Raw genomic sequence first — 21,343 nt, 5'->3', positions numbered from 1 at the left:
AGATTAATTTGCTAAATGCTTGGCAAATTTGATAGGGGTAATTGGTATCTCATTATTGGTTTTATTTGCATTGTTTAATTATTACTTAGATTGAACACTTTTTTCATAATATTAGTGATTTGTATTTTTTCTGTAGTTGCCTACTTTTATCTTTTGCCTTTATTTCTGGTGCAATATTAACATTTTTCTTATTTAACTCTGAGTGCTCTCACTATTTTAAGGTTATTTCTTCAGTAGTCTATTATCCTTAAAGGAAGGGGTCATGCTTGCTTGTTCATTGGTTTATTCCCAATGTACAGTGACTGATTGGGTCCTTTCAACAAGTACACGTTTATAGCATTTGTTATATTTATAGCACAAATATAATATAAAATACAAATTTGCTTATATTTATTTCACATATTTTCCCAATTTCTCCTTTGCTTTTTAATTTTTGTTCTTTTAACGTACAAAACCTTAAATTTTATGTAATCCACTTCCAGAGATAAATTAATTACACATATTTTTTTCTTGGTTTTTTAACCTTTAAGTCTGTAATGCGATTGGAATTTGTAAAGTAGGATTTAGCATAAATATAATAAAGAATACGTTAGAATTTAATTTTATTTTAAACACTCTTGGGAAGTTTTTCCAATTTGCCTTGTTAAGTAATCCATCATCCTTTCTTCGTTGACTTGCGCTGTCTTCTTTATTATCTATTAAGGTTTTATTAGACTAAAATCGGTTTCATGGCTATTTTGTCTTCCTTATTGACCTATCAGATTTTATTCTATAACAAACCATTTTAATTATTATAGTTTCATATATTTCAATAATTTGTAGGATAAATATCGAAACTTTTCTTTTGAAAGTGTTCTTACAAGATTCTGTCTTTTTTTTTTTTTTTTTTGAGACAGGGTCTTTCTCTGTCACCCAGGCTGAGTGCAAGTGGTATGATCCTGGCTCACTGTAGCTTTGACCTCCTGGGCTCAAGCAGTCCTCCCACCTCAGCCTCCTTAAGTAGCTGGAACTACATGCATGTACCACCACATCCAGTTAATTAAAAAAGTTTTGTAGACACAGGGTCTCACTGTGTTGCCCAGGCTGGTCTGGAACTCCTGGATTCAAGTGATTTCCCACCTTGGCCTCCCAAAGTGCTGGGATTACAGGCATGAGCCCCCGTGCCCAGCCTTCCAGATTAACTTTTGAATTAAAAACAATCCCATTTAGGTACTTGACCTCTGTGCCCGCTTGTGACTCTTTGAAGTGTACTTTCCTTTCTTTTCTGCTCTAAAGCCTTTTAAAATAAATTACAAACACACACACACCAATTCCATTGGGATTTTGATTGGTATTGCTTTCTGTAATAAGTTACCTGTCAGGGATTCATCAACACTTTAACATCTTTCAGCCTTGATGGTAATTTCTTCTTTCTTCCTTTTTTTTTTTGAAACAGTCTCACTGTCACCCAGGCTGGAGTGCAGTGGTGTGATCTCAGCTCACTGCAGCCTTGACCTCCCAGGTTCAAGCAATCTTCCTGCTTCAGCCTCCTGAGTAGCTGGGACTACAGGCATGCACCACCATGCCTGACTAATTTTTGTATTTTTCGTAGAGATGGGGTTTTGCCAGGTTGCCCAGGCTGGTCTCGAATTCCTGAACTCAAGGAATCTGCCCACCTTAGCCTCCCAAAGTGCTGTATTACAGACATGAGCCACCATGCCTGGCCTGGGAATTCCATCTTTCTATATCCGACCTCTCTCTTTTTTCATGTAATTTTTCTTTCTTTTTTTTTTTTTTAATATTTAGCTCTATACTATCTATTCTGTGTTTTGGAATCCTGATTATTGTAGGTTGACTCTCCTTCGCCTATTCCAATTACTTAAGATTCTATTGCATTTGTATAACCATACTCGGGTATTTCACAAGTTTATTTTCATTTTTGGTTGAGTTATCTGTAAGATCATATCTGCTTTGTATGGCTTCAGGTGATATTCATCATTGTTCAGTTTCCATTTTCTTATTTATTTATTGGTATTTTTTATTTACTTCTATTTATTTATTTATTTTTTTATTTTTTATTTTTTTTTTGTAGAGATTGGGTTTTGCCATGTTGCCCAGGCTGGTCTTGAACTCCTGGACTCAAGCAGTCTGCCCACCTTGACCTCCCAAAGTGCTGAGATTACAGGCATGAGCCACCACCGAGCCCCACCTCAGTTTCCATTTTCATTAGAACTGAATTCATTTTTATCTTGAGTCTTTCTTATTTAATTATAAATGTTGTATTTTTGAAATCTGAGTTTCATCTGTTATTTAAATACTACTCATTATTTTTCAATCATTCCTTAATTATTTTTGAAATTTAAAAATTAATGAATTTTCATTTCAGGCTTTCTTGCTTTATTTTCCTTTCCAAAATGCTTTTATTTGCAGATTTTGTTTGTTCATAAATTAATTTTTCTATAATGTTGATGAACTAAGATTTGCTGGCATTGAAAATTTTTATTATAGGTTATTGTATTGGCATTTAATGAGATTTGAAGGAAGGAAGTTCCTAGTCCTATTAACCCCTCTTCCATTTTCCAGAAGTTCTGTGTTATATTCCTAGAACCACTTTATACAATGCTTGACCCATCACCATATACAAATAGCTGATTAAAAGTTATTTGACAATGACATTTTTCTTCCCTTTTAGGGACTTCACTGTGACTTTGCTTGCCTGATGTTCCAATACTTAGTAAATAAGCCTTCAGAAGAAAGGGTCAGGGAGATCATTGTTGATGCTGTCAAAATTGAGCAGGTAAACCGGGAAGTTTGTGTAATTAGCACATCTCTCTTTCTCTGATGTTTGTACAACTATTATATTGACTCATAAGAAATTTTGTAGGTCAATAAAAATACCAGCAATTTTATTCTGGTCAGCCTGACAATACCAATACATGATATATTACAATTATTATGTCAGTTTACAATTTGCTTTAGTAAGTCAGTCTTTATTATATATTAAGGTTTTATGTATACTAAAACCTGTTTCAGGGCTATTTTTCTGTCTTATTGATCTCTGTCAAATTTTATGCCATGATCAGCTAATTATAGTAGCTTTGTATTTTTACATTTTTAGTGACTGGAGAACAGTGATGATTTTTTATTTGTTTTGTATTTTTAATAACGTAGCAAGGTACCTAGCTTGAAGCATACACAAATTTTTATAGAATGAATAAGTAAGTTAATGAAAAGTAACAATTAAGTTAGGGTATGTATGGATTTCTTACTAGAAAGAGGTAGATGCGCTACTTAGGATGTGTTTTTATCATTCTGAAATTGCTTTTGTTTTGGTAACACTGCGTAGTTTAACAGGCGTAGTTTGTATATTGAAAGAGGAAAAAGGCATAACAGGCACTTTGGTATCTTTAATCATTTTGAGAACTAAATCCAAGTGGTTAATATATTTTTATTTTTCCTCTGTTAACACTTTACCACTGTATAGTCTTTCAGTATGGTTGGAGCTATTTTATCTCCCAACCCCCAAATCTGTTTGTTTCTTTTTTCTCATTTTCTTTGTTAATTGAGTTTTTCTTTCTTTCCCAGCTCCCTTCCATAGTCATGTTCTTCATGATGATCATCTTTGAATCTTTTTCCAGATATTTTAGAACAAAGTATCTTTTTTTTCTATTGAGAAAGCATACGAATCCGAGTCTTATATCTGCTACTTCAAGAAATCCAGTAATTTGGTAGTTCGTTTCCATTTATTTTGGCTCTTCGAAAACATGAAAAAATGTGAATAGTTAATACCCCAAATGTTTTTAAACATACAGACATCATTTGCCACATTGAAAGAATTTATCCTAATATACCTTCCTTGGACAAAATCAGTCTTAGAAATAAAACGAAAGTCCTCTTTCTATTTGGAAAATACATATTTATAGTTTTGTTTGTACTTTATTCTGTTTTTGTTTTCATCCCAGGAGTTTTTAACAGAAGCCTTGCCAGTTGGCCTCATTGGAATGAATTGCATTTTGATGAAACAGTACATTGAGTTTGTAGCTGACAGATTACTTGTGGAACTTGGATTCTCAAAGGTAATGTGTTTAAAAATGTGTTACTACTAGTTAAAATATTATAGGAGAGCAAGGACCCTAAAATATATTTTACTGAAAGCATTTGTAACATACTATTCTATTTTTTAAATGTCAATGACAGAGACTTGTTTCGTATGAACAAGGTTTTGCAAAATCCTTTGAAATTTACAATTAATAACTGAAGTAGGAGGCTGGTAAAATATTAGAACTAATAAGCTCAATAAATTATTTTGCAATAATTGCAGCTGTATATTTAATAGGATTATTTTCAAGGAGTTAGGTTTAATATGCATGTATATATTCACCCTCGTATAAATCACCATGTGTCTATATTGTGGTTTGGGAGTTAATACTTTTAAATAGGGAATAGTTATTAGGAAGACATTAACTGTCATAATATAACTCTTTGAACAGAGTTATTCAAGTTATTTTTGTCATTTATCAGAGATAATGTACCTGAATTTCATCAGTGCGGTTTTCCCATTACTTAAGACATGGAGCCTGCAGCCACACTATCTGGGTTTGAATCCTGGTTCCACCACTTTCTAACTGTGTGACCTTTGGCAGGTTGCTTAACTATCTCAATTTCCTCATCTATAAAATAGAGATAGTAATAATATTTACTACAAAGGATTGTTGATGATACACTTAAAGCACTTAATATTAGACACATAATAAACTCACACTAGATGGTCACTTTGTATTTAAGTGAAACACAGAAATTCACTATATACTATACCATGGTAATTAGAAATACAGATTTTGATTTCTTGTCATGAAAATGTAAGTTCAAATTGTCTTTAATGAGAATCCTTATGAAATCTATGATGCTGTGGTAATCATTACCTATCTTGCTAATGTTGTATTAGCAGATATAGCAGAATTACATTCTGATAACCACCCAGGTACTTAATGAAAAAGTCAAGTGGGGCGTAGGTTTTTTTGGTAAGATAAACTACATTTTAACATTTTAGTTGCAAGATCCTCTCTGTGTTTACTAATTAATGAGAAATCAAGATTATAACTATACTAATATAATCTCTTAAACTTATAAACTATGTATATTAAAAGAAATTGTGTTTGTTCATAACTTTTACCAATATTTTTGTTATTAGAAAATGAATTTGCTTATTTAAGCCTTACAGTGAATTCGCTATTCTTTAACCCATTACCATATCCTCACATCCACACATTCAAGTTCTGCTGCCTATTAGAAAACTGCTGACCCTTGGGTCTAATTTTCCTTTTGGGAACTTGCTAACTGTAGGTATGTAAAACATGCCACCTCCTGCAGAAGAAGATCTAAACACAATGTAAAACTTTGTTTTTCCACAGGCTTCAAAATATCTGAGTAAATTCTAAAAAGCAGAAATTATAGAGGCCTTAGATTTTTAATGCAATGAAAGTAGAAACTGATTTAAAAATTGCCAAAAAGCTTAATCTACTTAGAGATTAAAAATATATCCGTTAGGCCAGGTGCGGTGGCTCACACCTCTAATCCCAGAACTCTGGGAGGCTGAGGTGGAAGAATCACTTGAGTCTAGGAGTTTGAGACCAGCCTAGGCAACATGGCGAAATCCTACAAAAAATTAGCCAGGCCTGGTGGCATGCCTGTAGTCCCAGTTACTCGGGAGGCTGAGCTGGGAGGATAACTTGAGCCCGGGAGGCAGAGGTTGCAGTGAGCTGAGATTGTGCCACGGCACTCCAGCCTGAGCAACAGAGTGAGACCCTTTCTCTCTCGCTCTCTCTTTCTCTCTCTCTCTGCATATACATGTATCTCCTTTAAAATGAGGTTTAAAATGAAAATAAAAATTAATTGAAAATATAAAGTAAATGACAATATGATTACTATGTATCAAAACTTGTAGGAGCTGGGCCTTGTGGCTGACTCCTATAATCCCAGCACTTCGGAGGCCAAGGCAGGAGGATTGCTTGACCCCAGGAGTTCCACACTAGTTTCAGCAATATAGCAAGACCCTATCTCTACAAATAAAAATAATAATAAGGCTGGGCGCAGTGGCTCATGCCTGTAATCCCAACATTTTGGGAAGCTGAGGCAGGTGGATCACCTGAGGTCAGGAGTTCAAGACCAGCCTGGCCAACATGGTGAAACCCTGTCTCTACTAAAAATACAACAATTAGCTGGGCATGGTGGTGGGTGCCTGTAATCCTAGCTACTCAGGAGGCTGAGGCAAGAGAATCGCTTGAACCCAGGAGGCAGAGGTTGCAGTGAGCCGAGATTGTGCCATTGCACTCCAGCCTGGGCAAAAAGACTGAAACTCTGTGTCAAAAAAACAAAACAAAACAAAAAAAACCCCACCAAAAACAAGCCACTTAATTTAGTTTGGTCTTGGTTACTTTGTCCATGCCATGAATGACTTAGATCTAATTTTTTGAAAAGTCTTCAGTTCTAAAATCTAGTGAGTCTATGGCTATTGGTTCAGTGCCCTTTCACTGTATCTTGCTGTATATTACAGCTCCAATATTCCCTCACTTTTTACACACAATTTCTGATGGAGAATTTCATAGAATTTCACTCAGCCACACCCAGCATATGAGTTTTTGGAAAAAAGATACATAAATATTTAAAGCTTTATTTAAAGATTAAGTCACATAGCATGCAATTCACCCATTTAAAATGTACAATTCAATAGTTTTTAGTGTAGTCACAGAGTTGTACAACCATCATAACAACCTATTTTAGAACATTTTTATCACCCCATAAAGAAACTCTGTCCCAATACTATTAGCAGTCAGTCACTCCTCTTTCCTCCCCTTACCCACCTTGCCTTAGGCAACCACTAATCTAATTTTTGTGTCTGTAGATTTGCCTATTCTGCATCTGTAGATTTGCCTATTCTGCATATTGTATTTCATACAAATGGAATCATATAATATGTGGCCTTTTGTGGTTCTCTTCTTTCCTTAGTGTGTTTTCATGGTGCATTCATGTTGTAGCATGTATCAGTGCTTTATTCCTTTATATGACCAAATAATATTCCACTGTATGGATATACCAAATTTTATTTATCCATTCGATGGACATTTAAGTTGTTTCCTCTTTTGATCTATTGTGAATAATGCTACTATGAACGTTCATTTACAGATTTTTGTGTGGACATGTTTTCATATCTCTTAAGTATACACCTAGGAGTGAAATTGCTGGATCATATGGTAACTCCGTGTTTAATCATTAGAAGAACTACCAGACTGTTTTCTAAAGCAGCTGCACAATTTTATATACCCACCCTGTATGAGGGTTCCAATTTCTCCACATCCGCACCAACACTTATTACCTGTTTTTTAAAAAATTATAGCCATCCGAGTAGGTGTGAAGTGGTATCTCATTGTGATCTTGATTTGCATGTCTCTAATGGATAAGGATGCTGAGCATCTTTTCATTTTGTATATCTTCTTTAAAGAAGTATCAGTTTGTCTATTTAGACACTCTGCCCATATTTAAAATTGGGTTACTTGAATATATGTTTATCTGTGGTGTTCATATTTTTTGCTGGGATACTCCTAAATTGAGAAATCCTCTTTTGTTACTCCTTGTGAATCACTGAAATATCCCACAGTTTCCATCAAGCTGTATCTCCAAGTCTGCTTCTTGAATTCTTTTTTTTTTTTGAGATGGAGTCTTACTCTGTTGCCCAGGCTACAGTGCAATGGCGTGATCTCGGCTCACTGCAACCTCTGCCTCTCAGGTTCAAGCAATTCTCCTGCCTCAGCCTCCTGAGTAGCTTGGATTACAGGCACCTGCTACCACGCCCAGCTAATTTTTGTACTTTTAGTAGAGACAGGGTTGCACCATGTCAGTCAGGCTGGTCTCAAACTCCTGACTTCAGGTGATCCCACCTACCTCGGCCTCCCAAAGTGCTGAGATTACAGGCATGAGCCACCATGCTCGGCCTTGTTTCTTGAATTCTGAAGCAGTAAAAAAGCTTCTTGTTAGCATAGTCCCCCTTTTTGTTTGGAGACATCTAGTCACTATGGATAACATTTATTCTCTCTTCCCTGATCATGTTCCCTTAATGACAATTTGTTGATTATCTGTTCTCTTGTAAACTAGGAAACATATTTAGAACCACAGTAGATTGTTGCTAATTTAACATTTTATAGTATCATGTATGTGTGACTAATAGTAATATCTATGAAAAATGCTCATGGTGTATTGGATATCTCAAGCTGTGAGAACATTTTCAATTGGTTAGTATTAAATATTTCAATTCCTGAAATAGTTGTGTTTTTTTTCTATTTATTAGAATACCAGAGATGCTAGTACAGTTTCTTGAGGAGATTAGTGGTTGATCTTGGGTCATCTTAAAATTTGTCAGCCTTGAGTACCTCCAGGGTCTTAGGGGAATGATGTGATCTTGTAGCTGACTAGACAGGTTTTGAGAAACCTGACCTCTGTTTTGGTCATCTTTGCTCTTATTGTGGATGTAATTTGATCTCTTCAGAATGTCTAATAATATTTCTTTCCTTTTTAGGTTTTTCAGGCAGAAAATCCTTTTGATTTTATGGAAAACATTTCTTTAGAAGGAAAAACAAATTTCTTTGAGAAACGAGTTTCAGAGTATCAGCGTTTTGCAGTTATGGCAGAAACCACAGATAACGTCTTCACCTTGGATGCAGATTTTTAAAAAACCTCTCGTTTTAAAACTCTATAAACTTGTCATTGGTAAATAGTAGTCTATTTTCCTCTGCTTAAAAAAAAATTTTAAGTATATCCTTTAGAGGACTGGGGGTTTGCTCAAAAGGAAATCCAAAACCTATTCTAAACAATTTGCATTTATATAATTTTCCTGTTTAACAACAAGAGTGTGACCTAAATGCTTTTGTCTTGTCACTGAAATAAAAGATGGCATTATGTGGTTAAGAGCATGGGGCGAGGGGTCAGACATGAGTTTAAGGTTCTGCCCTTACTCTAGTGTGTGACCCTTGGTAAGTCAGTTAATCTTGGTAAACCTCAGTGTACTTATCTTTAAAATGGGAGTAATAGTAGGTCCTAAATTCGTAGAGTGGATATCAGGATTAGGATGCAAAAATAAATGCTTAACCAACACTACTACTGTTAGCACCACTACTAATTATCATTCATTGATAATATTAATTGCAATGATGTTGTAAGAAAATACTCTCATTTCCTTAAAGTAATTGTGATTCTAGGTCCTAGGATCTAGAATTAGATCTTTGTATTTTTAATGCTTAGGGGAAGAATATAAGTATCTCCTTAAAAAGAACATAATTCTCATTCACACAAGAATAAGTTCTTTGAATTCCTTAGTATGTAGTAAAGAAAATTTAGTTGTTAGTTGCTTTGGGAAGCCTACTTATGGAGTGGAAACCAGGAGGTTATCATGGTAGTTGACCTTGTAAGAAAAATGATTCTTCTTCAGAAATTAAAAACATAACTATTGCCAGATTTAGCTCTGGAATGTTTAGAATCAGGCTAGAATAGCATTTTCCAAAGAATATTCTAAGAGCTATTAGCTCCTCTAGATATTTTTTTGGGGGAAAAAGGGGATTCTGTGGTCAGATGAGTTTGGGAAATGCTGAACACTTCATTCTTCTTTAGCAAGTACAGTCAGTACATCAAAGACTGAGCAGTTCAGTGGTACATAAATTTATTTCGCCCTGCGTATTCCCAACATACTTAACACAGATGTTTTTTACCTGTTAACATCTCACCCAGCTAGTGTTTCTCAGAACAAAGATTGGAAAAAGCTGGCCGAGAACCATTTATACATAGAGGAAGGGCTTATGGACTGAGAAAGGGAGAACATGGTAGGGATTATTGAATCATTTCAAATTTATACCAGCCTGAATAGTGTACCAGCAATTGACTTAGGCTGTGTTTCTTTATGGTTTTAAAACTCTTGAGCTGTTATAAGAGATAGTTCTTTTAATGTGACTATGCTACATGATAGCCAATGGTGAGGGAAAAGGATGTTTCTCTAGAAGAGTCTGATGAAAGGCCGGGAACCAAGGTTTTTGAGAAGTCTGCCCCTATTTATTTTTAGTAAGTATCAAGAGGTAGCCTGAGCCTAGTTAGAGTTAGACCTATCTTTGGATGAAGAAGTCTTAATACTGAAATACTGAATTTTTAATACATTATTATTTGGTATTCTGTATACCCCTTCAAGCAGTTGTTTCCCATTCCCAACAAACTGTACTTTATACAATTCTGGATGCTAAAACTTAGAGATTTTCTCGTTGCATAAATTTTGGCTCCATTCTTTCCATAACAATCTAATCAAAACTGGGAGTTCTCAAGTGAATGCAAAAGGAGCAGGCCATAACTTTATTTGTTAGAGACACTGTCAGAAACTTGAGATCTTTTGGCCTATGATAATACCATTAATTTTTGCATTGCTTCACAGTTTGCCAAGTGTTTTTACATCATCTCATTTGATCTCAAAACAGCTTGACAGAGCAACTGTTATTGAAATATTACAGATGGAAAGAATGAGGCTCCGGGAAGTTAAATGACTTGGCCAAGATCTGCTCATCGTCACTGTCTGTACAGTATTTTTTTTTAGAGGTTGTAATGTCTCAGATTTAGTCCTTTACCATCTATGTTGATTTGCTTTTGTCTATTTCCTCATTAATTGAATATACTTTAAATATATATATGAAAGTATCAAAATATAGAGAGACATTTGAACTGTATTCAGGTAATATGTTTAAAGATATTTATATATTGCCATACAAAAACTTAACATTTAAAACTGATAATATCTGTAATGACATCAGAACGAAAGAAAAAAATTGTACAGTGTATATTCCTTTGTTTTGAATCCAAATCTTTTTTATAGGTAATGACAGATGCCTTAATGTGAAGCTTATTTATAATAGCAATAAACCTAACTGGATTTGGATGAAGAAGTCTTAATACTGACATACTGGATTTTTAATGCACTGGTTTGTTATTTGGTATTCTATCTCTTTTTCCAGGCCTCCAGGTTGCACATTTATTTATTATGTTCAATACTTTGGTTCTTAGTTCTTAAAGAATCAAGAAGTTGTGTAATCTTTTAAAAATATTATCTTGCAGATAAAGAAAAAAATTAAGAGTGTGTTTGCAACTGTTTTCTCTTTTTTACAGCACATGTATTTAAATCATTGCTATAATAAAGTTCATTAGGAATATAAAAACTTGTAGTTCTATGATAGATTGCATTTATTAAAAATGTTTCATTGTAGCACATAGAAATATGGCCAGGAAGGACTTGAGAAGACAGTTTGATCCATTGCTTTTAGACAGGACTGGGTTTTGCTGTCCAATTATATACAATAATAGTTTTTCTTACAACTAAGCTGGCCCTAGCCTTGTGTTGATATTAATACATGAAATTTTTATAATTGTCTCATTGTCTCATTTAGAAACATCCATATTTTTCTGCTTTTTCTATTGCCATTTTTTATTTGTGCATGAATTGATTATTGAGAAAATGTAGCAGTTTGCATATTTAAAAATTAATCATTTTGCATTTTACATTTAAATATGCTAACATCACTGTCATAGAATTCCCAAATTTCATTTGTAGATATTGAACTAAGGGCTAATGTCAGGAGCTGATTTTTAATGATAAAGCTGCAGATGGGCTAAATAAAAGCCAAATTAATCCTACAATGAGGTATTATGTTTTTAAACCAAGTTGAGTGAATTGGTAGTGGACTTGGGAAATCTTCCCCAGCAGAATCTGGATGAATGGCACAGAATTGAAATCTCTTTGTTTCCCACCATTTCCCTTTAAGTGCTCTGCTCCTTTGTAAAAAGTTAAAGATTTGAAAGAGAATCTGATATTCCCGAGGCATTAGGAAGAAAGGATTTAATCCCTTCAATTTGGGGCTTAATCTTGTTAAAGAAAATGTAAGTGAAGATGGAAGGCTGGAGAGAATGATTGCTTTTTGTACAGTTAAATAAGGTCACAATATTCTTACATACTTTGTTTTACAACCGTATTTTCATTTTTTCAAATGTCTGGTCATTTAGCAAAGTTATTTACTATTTACTGTGTACATAGAAAGCTTTATTATGTGTGGTGTATCTAAATTTTTTTTGCTGAAATACATTATGGTCAATCAAGCCAAGCCTGCATGTACAGAATTTGTTTTTTTTTCAAATAAATTAGTTGTTTTCTTATTTTTTTGGCTTAGTATGTTGAAATAAACTATTGTAGCTTCATCATTTTGTACATTTCCTTTTTGAGGAAGGTTTCTTTATAAGTGCAAGGGCTACCCTAATAAAGGAATGTATATACTTACTATTTGTGTCTGCAGATAAATACATACTTGTTTGTTCAACTATCGCCCCAACCATAGTTTTTACATTAAATGAGACCCCCAGTTCTCTCACCTGTCTTTCTTCCAATCCATAAGCCTCTCTTCATGTCTTTGTTTCCAGCTGAGATTCCACAAACATCGTATTACTAGCAGTAGCACTCATACCAGTACCCTCAACTCTGTCCCTTATCTGCTTTTTACCATACATAGAAAAATTTAGAAAAATCCCCAAGTCTGTTTTGAATGAAACAACTTAGTTTTTCCAGTATTTGCACCCCAGCAGCCAAATGCTGCTAGAGAAGAAGTCATACAACAAGGCAATTGGATTATCTACAAATTCGTGATTACCCTATCTCAGCACTATCTGGTAATCCTACTACAATTTCCTGGTAAACTTGACCTCCACCGTGCACAATTGCTTTTTCACACCTCCTCTCTCTACCTCTACCCCCGTTTCCCAAAGAGGTGACCATATATTTTACTCTGTGGACTTTGCACACATAGAGATATTCTCAGAGTTAGTAGAAAAATTTGACAATATAAGAAGAGCCCCAAATCTAGAACCTAAGAAGTTAACAGTAGATATGAATTCCTATGTGTGATTTCTGCTGTGGAGTCATTACAATCAGGGAGTGATTGAAAATATCTGGGACTAACAGCCATTTAATTCTGGGGACTGCTGCTCTCATTCCCACCATGCGGTTCTCCCAGGGCTGCCAATACGCTAGTATGCACTGAATGTGTCTGGGCACAGGCTTAAGCATGTGATCCAGACTGGGCCAGGTCCTTACCTAGGGTTTTCCTAATTGAAACTGAAGAAAGAGAAGCACTTTTATTCTAAAGACAAAGCTAGAGAGAGTCCTAGTTCTAAACTCCTCTGAGGTCCAACTATTATTTGCATAGTTTCATTTTCAAGGTAACAAATGCCACTTTTGGCTTAAGGTAGGTCAAATTAGGTTTCTTGATTTTCAACCAAAGGGATTCTAGTTAAAACAGAAATTGATCCCTGGAAGAAAAAAAAAAGTACGTGGAAATAATCAGGGTATTTATGTGAGTATTGGGCTCAGCAAGAAACAGTTGGCAATTCAAGTTAGGGTAATTCAAAAGAAGTTTGGCAAAAGGACAATTTAGAAAGTTATGGACAGGAAACCATAGGAAATAGTGTAGTACATGGGGCTACCAATTAATTACAGGGCTGTTACCACCCCTGCTTAACTCCTCCCTTAAGCTTGAGGGAGCAGTTAAACCAGAGGGAGAGAATTATGAATAAGATGTGATCTTCATTTAGAGCGAGACAGCAAGCCTAAGGCAACTTCGCTGACAAGGAGCCAGAAAATAAATACTCTCACCTTGTTCCTCTTGCCTCCTATCTCCTTCAGTGGCTCCCCATTAGCCAAAACCAACTAGGAGCAAGAGGGCAAGGGAGCTTGATGCCGTCCTTACAGATCAGCCTCCAGGCGTAGGGTGGAAAATGGATCTGGAGGACATATAGAAGATGTGTCACAAAGAGTGTTGGAAATTATTGGTACTTTCCTCAAAGAATTACAAGAAAGAGATGAGCTCAGGAAAGAATTAGTGAGTTTGTAAGAAAAACCAAAAGGAAATCAGACTCAAAAAATTAAGTACCTTGCAGGCTGAAAAAGCAGGCTGATTGTAAACCCCCAAAATAAGAGTTGGGATTGAGAAAAATTCTTTTTTTTTTTTTTTGAGACAGAGTCTCACTCCGTTGCCAGGCTGGAGTGCAGTGGCGCGATCTCGGCTCACCGCAACCTCCACCTCCCGGATTCAAGCAATTCTCCTGCCTCAGCCTCCCGAGTAGCTGGGACTACAGGCGTACGCCACCATGCCCAGTGAATTTTTGTATTTTTAGTAGAGATGGGGTTTCACCATGTTGGTCAGGATGGTCTCTATCTCTTGACCTCATGATCCGCCCAACTCGGCCTCCTAAAGTGCTGGGATAACAGGCGTGAGCCACCGTGCCCAACCGAGAAAAAATCTTGAGATAAGAATTCATCAAGACAATCTTAGCAAAGGTAAGAAGAGGGGTGTGAGAAGGTAATGTAAGCCTCCTGAGAAGGTGGGATGATGGAAAGCACAGGTGGAGGGCTTGACCTCAGACACTTCCTCTATTGTAGCAGGAGGGAAGCTAGGGAAGGTGGATGGATGGTGATGGGGTATGTCTGTAGTTTAGTGAAGAGACATTGTAAGCTTGTTGTTTGTTGACTTAATTTCTCTGTGAAAGAGATGATAAGGTCACCTCCTTGGGAAGTGGGGGTAGGGGCAGCGAGGGGAGGTGTGAAGAAGCAATTGTGGAGGATGGAGATCCTAGTAGATTCAGTTTGCCTTAGTGTATGGTTTTTCTCTAGCAGCATTTGCTGCTAGGGTACAAATATGTAAAAACTGGATTGTTGCATTCACAATGGGATTTTCCTGGATTTTTCTATGTATGGTAAAATGTATGTATGTATGGTAAAATGCAGATGAGGAACAGAGTTAAGGCTATTGATAGGAATGCCACTACTAGTAATATGATGGACTCTGGAATCTTAGCTGGATAGAGACACGTGAAGAGAAGAGGTTCATGGATTGGGAGAAAGTAGATGAGTGAGAGAACTTGGGGGTCTTGATTAAGTCTAAGAACTGTGGTGGGGGGAGTAGGTGAACAAGTGCTCTGGAAGGGGAGGAGATTGTGGTCAGAGTGAGGTGCTGGAATTGGTGATTCAGAACATAGTAAGTGTGGGAGAAGGAGGCTGGGGTTTGTTGCTGGGGAAGCGGGCGGGCTCATTGGTGATGAGAACATCAGGGAGCTGAGAGTCCAGGGTTTTGCATCTTGGGTGGATCCTGAGAGCCAAGTGTTTAAGTCTTCAGTGAAAGAGAGGTACTGTCAGGACAAGATGAGGAGTAGGAGAGGGAGGTATAGCTGAGTTGTGAGTCTTAAAAGAGCAGGGTTGTAACAAAATAATGCGGTGTCCATGGTCTGGAGGTGTCAGTGGGGATCAAAGAGGACCCCAGCGCAACTTTCCCCACATACCTGAGAGGTCCATGGGGTGTGAGAAAATAAAAGCTTTCTTTCCAGAGGCGACATGGGAAGAGTTCCCAGGGCAATGCCCTGTTTCAGGTAACATAAGGCCCGCAGAGGAAGGCACCAACTGACTGATTTTGGAGAAGGGGTTACCAAAGGCTCAGGGCCAGCATTTGGGAGGGATAGACAAGTGAGGCTGGGTCAGGAATGGGGCCATGTACAGCACTATCAGGACTATGGTGAGGCGACCGTAGATAGCTGGGGGTGGTACTGACTTGTTAAAACTGGCTGAGTTGAGGTGCAGTGAAGATCCACCACGTGAAGGAAAGAGTTGTCCTGGTTTTATGGGACCTTGCTAGGTGATGTGTCTATGGCAGGATAGCACTCATTGTACATCTGGGCTTTCTGCATCCTGTGCCAACTCTCACAACCACATCTCCTGTTCTCTGATCATTTCTCCAGCTTAGCATGTTTACACATCATAGAAAGAAGGGGTGAGAAACATTCTCCCGTCGCCTACTCAATTGTCTGAGTAATGGTCAAAGGCCATGTTCTTTATAGTCTCTCATCAATAATGATAATGTCCAAGTTCTGACAGTAAAAGTGTAAGCTTCACTGTATCTTGGAAGATTTATTTCTCAGGAAATTAATAAATATTTATCCATACTTTAGAGTTTACAAGGTGATTTTGCAGTCATACCATTGCAATAATTTCATTGGCTCACCAATTTTATGAGAAATTGCTGTCATAGCAATATCATTATTATGATGATAACAATGATATTTGGGACTTGAAGCCCAGAGAAGTTAAGTTCCTTGTCCAAAGTCACACAACTAGTAAGGGGTAGAGGCATGACCCCAACCCAGGCATCATGGTTTAAATTGCATCATCTTTTCACTGAGTGCACCCAAATTTCTATTGCTAGCTGGTGGAAGTCAAGATGATTTTTTGGTGGGATACGATCCCTTTGAGCTACACACCCTCCATAACACACTCCATTGGCAGGTGTCAATTTAGAGCTTCATTTGTCCATCTCAAGGTCATGCGGCATGGCTTGCTGAGAATTGTGTTTGAGCATCACTTCATGACTGGAATGGCAATAATGTTTGAAGACATTGGGACTGCAAGGGCAGTTGATACTTGTTTTTTAATTACATCTGGAAAATCTTCTTTGAAAAGTTTTGTTTGTTTGTTTGTTTTTGAGATGGAGTCTTGCTCTTTCGTCCAGTCTGGAGTGCAGTGGTGTGATCTCGGCTCACTGATCCCGGCTCTCTGCTTCCCAGGTTCAAGTGATTCTCCTGCCTCAGCCTCCCAAGTAGCTGGGATTACAGGCACATGCCACCATGCCCGGCTAATTTTTGTATTTGTAGTAGAGACACATAGAGACAGGGTTTCACCATGTTGGCCAGGCTGGTCTCGAACTCCTGACCTCAAGTGATCTGCCCACCTCGGCCTCCCAAAGTGCTGCAGTTACGGGTGTGAGCCACCACGCCTGATCCTGAATAGTTTTTTTTTTTTTTTTTAAGTAAAATAATTTAAAAACGTTAAGAAAAGAAATAGTACAGGTGAAACTCACAATGGCATGTCCGGCCAGTGGCTGCATATGACAAATTTTGGAAACCTGAGAACACATCACGTGGTCTACTGTGTAAAATGTTAGATGCTGCTCAAAAAATTTAGAGGAGTTTTCCAAGAAGTCTTGCCCAGAACTTAGGGTAATAAATTGGTGGCAAATAAAGATATGCTTGCTTCAATTTATTTAAATTCCAGACTGATATGTTTCAGATTTGTGGACCTGCCCGAATCTCATGTTGAATTGTAATCCCCAGTGTTAGAGGAGGGGCCTGTTGGGAGGTGATTGGATCAAGGGGGCCAACTTCCGCCTTGCTGTTCTCGTGATAGTGAGTGAGTTCTCACGAGATCTGATTGTTTAAAAGTGTGTAGCACTTCCCACTTTGCTCTCTTCCTCCTACTCCGGCCATGTAAGATATGCCTGCTTTCCCTTCACCTTCTGCTGTGATTGAAAGTTTCCTGAGGCCTCCCAAGCCGTGCTACCTGTACGGCCTGAGGAACTGTGAGTCAGTTAAGCCTCTTTTCTTTATAAATTAACAAGTCTCAGTTTCTTTATAGCAGTGCGAGAACGGACTAATACACAGACCATAGGTAGCACCTGTTTCTAATTCCTGCTGTCTGGTGGTTTGGATCTGTTGGAGCCAAAAGTCTCAGAGAACTTGGACTGCCCTTCATACAGTTCTCCAAGAGACAGAGTCTAACCAGCTAAAGGCAACATCCAGATACATCTCTGAGGAAAGAGACTGGTAAAAAATTATTCCAAGCATATCTTTTGTGTGTGATAAAATTCATCATCTACTCATTTCCAGGGACTCAGCTTTATCAATGGGCACCAGAGTTCAACATAGGAAGTTTTTCTCCACCTCCAGATTTTTCCCTGCTCCTACATCCTTTCCTGGCTAGTCTCTGTGTGCTCATGGCTCTCTGTACTTATGACCGCTGTGGCACATGGTATACTGAAATTGTAACTGAGCCGCTTTAAGGTAGGGACCATGCTCTTTACGTTTTTATTGTCCTGCATTACTTGTAGCAGGTGCTCAGTATTTCTGCAATGAATGAATGGATGAGGTGACAATGATAATTAGCTGAAACAAGAAGCCTGGTGTCATGTAATCAAAATAAGCTGCTGGTTAGAAACCATCATTTATAGAGCATGTGTAACTCAGATTCTTACATATGTTATCTCATTTAGTGCTCTTAACAATCCTATAGGGAAAGTATTTTTTTCCTCCTTCCCTCCACAAATATTTATTGTCTTCTAAGTGCCAGGCACTGTGTTAGGTAATGGAGATAAAACCATGGACAAGACAGACACAATGTCTGCCCTCTGAGTGGGGTCAACACATAAATGAGAAAAGGAAATAAAACATTTCTCTCGTTTTCAAGATGAGTTTCAGAGAGGTTCTGCTCCTTGTTTAAAGTGATACAGATAGATCCAGATTTCTGTCCCAGTTCTAATTGATACCAAAGCTTATGCTTTCCCCAGAATCCCCCAGTCACCTCTAATTGGCAGAGAGTTCCAACCCATCTCAAAGGGCTGGTGGCCTGGGATGGGGGTGGGGGTGGTGAGAGCTGGTAGCTGCGGGAGTGATCTGGCCCCAGGGGAGAAGCCAGCAGATGTGAGGGTCAGACGCTGCAGCAGCCGGGAGGCAACACTATTGCAGTCAGTGAGGAATTTAGTGAGCAGGGCTGATGGGAGAATTTAGCAAACCTAATTGCATCTAATTCTCCAAGAGGGAAGAGTAGCTTTAGCGTCTTGCCAGCTGCTACCAATGTAGAGCTCAGAGTTAGTAGCCCCCATGTGCCCTGCATGGAGTGGGGAGAAAGCCATTCTAAAGGGCCAGGGCTGAGAACATATATCTTCTGTGACCCAGGTAACTCACTGGCAACCCATAGACGGTGCCTCGAGATGTGGGACCCTGTGCTGTGAGGTGTGGAAGAGCACAGGCTTTACAGCCAAACTGCTGGGGTTCAAATCCTGGCTTTCCACTTGCTGGCTGGGTGACTTTGGCAAATCAGTTGTCTTTGTGCCCGGAGTTAATTATCTGTGAACTGGGAAGAACAGAAGTGTGGACTTCTTGTGTTGTAAAAATATGCGGCAAAAGGCGGGGCAGATGAGGGGACAGGAGAGACACTGTGCCAAGTCCCTTTCCTCAACAGACAGCCCCAGAGCCATGACCTGGCTGCTTCCCTGGTCCCCATTCCCCATCTCTGGCCTTTGCCTTCCTGTGGGTAGCACCTGCTTTTGAAAATGACTGCTCGAGGCCTTGTTTCCTGCTTTCCTCATGGTGGAGCTCTTGAACTGCTGGTTTCTCAGATCAGAGCCCACTCCTTCACGGAGGGAACTGAAGATGCAGATTTTCAAGACGGAAGATTCTGTTTCCAGTGGAGCTTGGCGTTCGGTAGGAGAGATACCTTTGGACACGGAAGATATATGTGCTCAGCCCTGGCCCTTTAGAATGGCAAACTCACAGCAGGAGCCCTTGGAGGAATTTTCTCCTGACTGACTGTACAAAGATGAAAGTCTAGGGGATGATATCAAAGGGAAACTCTCATTTTGGTACCAACTGAAAGAGGAGGAGCCTCTTCCCATAAACGGATCCCAAGCAGTTATGAAACAACCGACAAAACCACACATCTTTTCGAAGTATCAGGTGGCTTGGACTAGTCACGAATACCTGTGACTTTGATATTTGCTAATCTACGAGTTGGGTGGAGAGGGGAGGGTCAGAAACGTCAGACAGCAGTAATCCTCCAGCCTATTCTGAGAAGAGCTGGAGACAGAGCAGGATGCACTAGCGCCTGTCTGTTGTCCCAGAATGGGTCACATGAGGTCCTTTGGCCCTGGGTATGTGGAGTCGTCCTTCTCAGTGTGAGGAGGGCAGTATCTCTGGTCAGGACAAGATGAAGTGTCTGCACAATCAGGTCTGGAGAGCAGGTTTCCTGGGAGAGAGGGGGTCATGAGATGATGCTGCATCCTGTGAAACCTAAATCTATCTTGACCCAGGTAACTCACTGGCAACCCACAGACAGTGCCTTGAGATGCGGGACTCTGCACTGTGAGATGTGGAAGAGCACAGGCTGTAGAGCCAAACTGCTGGGGTTCAAATCCTGGCTTTCCACTTGCTGGCTGGGTGACTTTGGCAAATCAGTTGTCTTTGTGCCTGGAGTTCATTGTCTGTGAAATGGGAAGAACAGTAGTGTGGACTTCTTGTATTGTATTGTATTGTATATTGTATGTGGAACATTTCAAATAGCACCCAGCACACAGTAAGCACTCAATAATTGAAGCTATTATCTCAAAGCTTCTATTTAGTACTAAAATTTCAACTCTATGCTGGAACATTTCCATTAGCTTAGAGGGACCTTAAAATTAAGAAGTCTTCTAAGGCCACACTAATGGCTTCCTCCTATATCACCTTTAACAATTTCTTCATTGTATAGGTTTTCAGTTCCATCTTGCAAACTGGCTGTGCACATTTTTAGCATAAATTACTAAGTGTTCTTAGTATTTAGCATTGTAGTTGGCTGGGAAATATATTCCTGTGTTTCCTTAACAAATAAGATAGCTTTAATCTGCTGACAGCATTAGGAGCAATTGACATTCCATTTATCTTAATTATCTGTGTAGGTTTAACATCATTTGTCGCTGTTATCATGAACATTTTCTTTTAAGGCTAATTAACAAATCACAAGCCCTAATAAGGAATAATTCGTATTTCATTCTACAAATGGCAAAGTCAAATAACTTTAGCAGCGCAGTATGTCACTGCTCAGAAAAGTCCCCGGTCCCAGTAGATCTCATCCTGCTGTCCCCTCAACTGGATTGATAGCTTGAGGGTGCAGACTTGCTGCCCCTCTGTCTTTAAAGCATCTCCTTGCAATGAGTAGAATTCAAACTGGTTATTATTTGCAATACAGAGCTCAGTTTGAGACTAGGCCCTACCCATGGATTTGGGCATGTTTCAGTGTGTGGAAAAAACTGCGATGGTGGCTCAACCAAAGTTTCTATGCATAGGTTCTCCTCAGAGAGAATCAACTCTGGGGAAGGAGACAGAACTGAGGTGGGTGTACCCTAAGTGATGGGATGGGGCAAAGATTGTGAATGGAGCATGGATGCCATTACACTAACCTTCCCAGGTAGAACTGAAGGTAGAGCTTCAAAGAGTAGTTGCACAAAATCTTGTCTGCCGGGGTACAAAGCATAAAGAGGGTAACTCAAAGGAAAGAGGGTCATTCTTTTCTCCAGACCAACTCTGTAATTGACCTCAGTGCCTGGCAGAGCAGGATGACATAGTAGTAGTGCATGTGTGTGTGTGTATATATACATATATACACATATATGTACACATACCTATAACTTTGTACATGTCCATGATTTTTCCCTGGGGTAAGTTGGGT

General features: G+C 38.5%; 1 protein-coding gene across 7 annotated transcripts in view; it reads left to right on the top strand.

The window, feature by feature from the left end:
* The window catches only part of RRM2B (ribonucleotide reductase regulatory TP53 inducible subunit M2B), a 36,220-nt gene extending 23,891 nt beyond the window's left edge, over nucleotides 1–12,329 (top strand). For 3 of the 7 annotated variants that reach the window (XM_063708901.1, XM_063708906.1, XM_063708907.1), the window contains exons 7-9: nucleotides 2,672–2,776; nucleotides 3,942–4,055; nucleotides 8,549–12,329. In XM_063708901.1, coding sequence (XP_063564971.1) covers nucleotides 2,672–2,776; nucleotides 3,942–4,055; nucleotides 8,549–8,701 — 372 coding nt within the window. In that variant the 3' untranslated portion in view covers nucleotides 8,702–12,329. The remainder of the gene's footprint in view (nucleotides 1–2,671; nucleotides 2,777–3,941; nucleotides 4,056–8,548) is intronic. The other 4 variants (XM_063708903.1, XM_063708904.1, XM_063708902.1 and 1 more) reach the window with 2 other exon arrangements.
* Nucleotides 12,330–21,343: the final 9,014 nt, after the last annotated feature.

Source organism: Gorilla gorilla, chromosome 7, assembly GCF_029281585.2.
Source record: "Gorilla gorilla gorilla isolate KB3781 chromosome 7, NHGRI_mGorGor1-v2.1_pri, whole genome shotgun sequence".
NCBI classification, from domain to species: Eukaryota; Metazoa; Chordata; class Mammalia; order Primates; family Hominidae; genus Gorilla; species Gorilla gorilla.
This window is presented reverse-complemented; position numbering and strand designations above follow the sequence as displayed.